Source organism: Eimeria tenella, genomic scaffold (assembly GCF_000499545.2).
Source record: "Eimeria tenella Houghton genomic scaffold, Eth_scaff1226, whole genome shotgun sequence".
NCBI classification, from domain to species: Eukaryota; Apicomplexa; class Conoidasida; order Eucoccidiorida; family Eimeriidae; genus Eimeria; species Eimeria tenella.
The window spans coordinates 1-3,447 of NW_013543697.1; the positions used below are offsets into that span (position 1 = coordinate 1).

General features: G+C 58.7%; 1 protein-coding gene across 1 annotated transcript; it reads left to right on the top strand.

Moving 5' to 3' along the window:
* Positions 1-724: 724 nt before the first annotated feature.
* On the top strand, positions 725-2,762 carry ETH_00002705 (uncharacterized protein; the record flags this gene model as incomplete). The annotated part of the gene is made up of 3 exons (XM_013378962.1): positions 725-1,137; positions 1,883-2,094; positions 2,347-2,762. The coding sequence occupies 3 exons, from the start codon at positions 725-727 to the stop codon at positions 2,760-2,762; spliced, it is 1,041 nt and encodes a 346-aa protein (XP_013234416.1).
* Positions 2,763-3,447: the final 685 nt, after the last annotated feature.

Below are 3,447 nucleotides of genomic sequence, written 5' to 3' on the forward strand. Positions count from 1 at the left end.
GCCAGAAGCAGCAGCAGCAGCAGCAGCAGCAGGTCTAGCAGCACCGCTCGTGCAGCACCAGTGGACATCCCAGTAGCAGATCTTCCAGCAGCAGTTGCTGTAAGTCAAGATGTAGCAACTATTGCTTCTGAATGTCAAGCTGATGCTGCAGCAGCAGCTGCTGCTGCAGCGTCAGCTTGACACTGCAGAGTTAGACTTGGGGGCCCCCCAGCTTGCGCTGAGGGGGCCCCCAAGGCTCGGCGTCCTTTGACGCCGAGCCTTCTGTGGAGAAGTGCTGCTGCGTGCCAAGGGGCCCTTTCCGTGGCTTCTTCTGTTTAATAGAGTTTAAAAGTCAATTAAATTCATTTATTCATTTAAATTGAGTAGAAGAGGGCACCAAAGACCCTCTCCGCGCCTAGTCCGTGGGGCCCCCTCGAGTCTGGCCTCCAGGGGCTGGCGGAAGGCAGGGTTTGCAGTGTACCTACAGCTCCTTTGTGCTCCCAGTTTTAGCCTATAAGTCATATTTCTGTTACTGCTGCCGCTGCTGTTGCTGCTGCTGCTGCTGCTGGTCCTGTTGCTGCTGCTCGATGGCCCAGTGGTTACACCAGTGGCTCGCTATCCCATTTGAGGCTCCCCAGGGGGGACTTCCGGAGCTCCTAAGGGCCCCTCTGCCTCCTTCTTGAGGGTTTAGGGTTTAGGGCATAGGGTTTAGGGTTTGGAGGCCGCAGATGCAGCCTGAGCCCCAATGGTGAGGCAAATCATCTCTATACACACAGGACAGGCGGGCCTCCGCAGCGGCGCTGCTTTTTGGGATTTGCTGCTGGCAGAACAGGGCCTTTCTTACGAGGGCTTGCCCTTTGACTCTACAATGGGGGCCCCCTGGGGGGCCCCCGGGGGGGCCCCTTGGGGAGCCGCCTGGGGGCCCGCCTACGGCGCCGCAAAGGGGGGCCCCCTGGGGTCCCCCGCAGGGTCACCCCTGGGGTCGCCCCTGGGGGGCCCCTTAGGGGGCCCCCTAGGGGCACCCCTGGGGCCCCTCATGCTGGAGCAGGGGACCCTAGGGACCCCCAGCTGGGTGCCCCTGGGGCCCCTGGGGGCGACGGCGCAGGCAGCAGAAGATTGTTTTTTCACTGAGACAGAAGCGGGAAGAAGAGTTCCTCGGTGAGTTCTGGAAGCCCCCTACAAGCAGCAGCAGCAGCAGCTGCTGCTGCTGCTGCTGCTGCTGCTGTATTTTGCTGCAGGGCCCTTTCTCTCTTCGCCCACCTTTGGCTGTCTCTTGTTTGGGGCCCCCATGGCTGCTTGTTGCTTCTGTGGCTCAAATAGCTGCAGCAGCAAACTCAGATTTGGCTTCATTTTCTTTTCGTCTTTCTTTCTTGTTGTTTTATTTAGGGCTCAGAGTTTAGGGTTTAGGGTTTAGGGTTTAGGGTTTAGGGTTTTCTCTGTGGCAGCTCTATCTTTTCATTGATGCCCCCTGGGCTTCTGTCTCGCTTTTGCTGCACCCTCCTGCGTGCTCCTGCTTTTCCCACTTCCTCTGCTGCTGCTGCCGCTGCTGCTGCTACTGCTGCTGCTGCTGCTGCTGCTGCTGCTGCTGCTTACGCCCCTGCAGCTGTTCCCGCCGCTGTTTCTTGTGCTGCTGCCTCTGCTGCTGCTGCTGCTTCTGCTGCTTCTTCTGCTGCTGCTAGTGCTTTTGCTTCTGCTGCTATTTCTGCTGCTTCTGCTGCTGCTGCTGCTTCTACGTCTCCCTCTTCCCCCTCTGCTTCTTCTTCTGCTACTGCAAGTGCTTTTGCTTCCGCTACTGCTGTTGCTGCTGCTACTGCTTTTGCTGCTGCTGCTACTGCTGCTGCTGCAGCTGCTGCTGCCGCTGCCGGGTGCAGCAGATTGCGCGCGGAGTGTGTGTGCGTGTCAGGTGCGCAATGCTGGACCTGGACTTGGAGAGTCGGGACGAGATTTTGAAAAGTCCTTTGGGTCGAACTTTTTCTCCTTTTTCTTTTTTTTCCGGAAAAGAAAGTGCAAGTTCTCTTTTTCCCAGAGGCCGCGCGCTGGGATCGGCCGATCCCAACCGATCCCTCTCCCAAGACCTCCTCAGGCAGCAGCTCGAGGCCACAGACAAGCCCGGAGGTCTGCGCCCAAAACCCTAAACCCTAAACCCTAAACCCTAAACCCTAAACCCTAAACCCTTGCTGCGACGCATTAACAGTGAGGCCGCAAGCTCTACTCCATTTTCCGTGCTCCTCTGGCTTTTCGAGCCCTCACACAAGTCTAGCATTACAGTTCTAGTCCCGTTCCGCTAGGGTTTTGGGTTTAGGGTTTGGGGTTTAGAGTTTAGGGTTTAGGCGTGTGTCTGGGTTTGTTGTGTGTGCGTTGTCTCAGGCCTCTTGTGCATGCGCTCTTTGGGGGGCGGGGCTGGCTCAGGGTTTGGAGAAGCAGTTTTGACATTTGCTGCAGAAGAAGCCCCGAAAGTGCCTTTGCTGGAGTTGCTGCTGTGGCCGTCGCCAGCAGCTAGCTGCACAGCCAGCCGCGCAGCTAGCCACGCAGCTAGCTGCGTAGAGCCCTACAATGCCCTTCTCGCCCTCACCGGCGTTCTAGACAGAGGGGGGGGGGCCCTTTTAATGGACAACTCCGCCCTCGCTGCTCTCTTTTCTAGAGCTACTTCGCGCTACCCCTTCACTCAAGACCTCAACAACATTATAGCCCAGGCCCTTTCCAGTGAGTCCCACAGTTCTCACCAGCTTTACTGCGTTTTCAGGGGCCCCTGGGGCCCCCCGGGGGCCCCTGGGGGCCCCTGAGTGAACTCTGTGGACCCCTGGAGGCTCATGGGGGCTTCTGGGGGTCCCTGGGTGCCTCTGTAGGCCTCTTGGAGGCCCTAGGGGCGCCTGGAGGATTCTTCGGGGGGCCCTAGGGGCTTTTTGGGGCCCCTGGGAGCCCTGTTGGGTCCCGACCTCAGGGGCCCCAGGGAACCTTGTTCGTTCCCTGGGGCCCCCCGAGGGCCCCCGCTAGGCCGCCGGTAACCCCGTGGGGCCCTCAAAGAAGCTCCTGGGGGCCCCCCGGGGGCCCCCGTAGGTTCGCTTTTGTGTGGAGGGCTGTGGGGATCTTGTGAAGGGTGTGGGTTTGGGTGTACGTCCACGTTGGAGTGTACGTACGCCCCAAACCGGCAGCCTTCACAAGGTGTGGGTTTGGGGTGTACGCGCACGTTGGAGTGTACGTACACCTGGCGCGGTGTGTGGGGTGGCGCAGGCGTTACTCTTTCTCTGCGGTTTCCTTCTGCTGGTACTTGCTGCTTGGGTTCTTTGCTGAGCAATTCTGTGCCGCTGCCGTCTTTGGCGCTGCTATCAGCTTCTTACTTTCCATTAGCAGCAAAAGAGCTGCTGCCTTTTCTCAAAACTTCCACCAAAGACACAACTTTGGAAGTTTTCAAACAACGACAGTTTCTCTTCTCCGCGCCCTACACCCGCGGCATGTTCCTCACCGCCA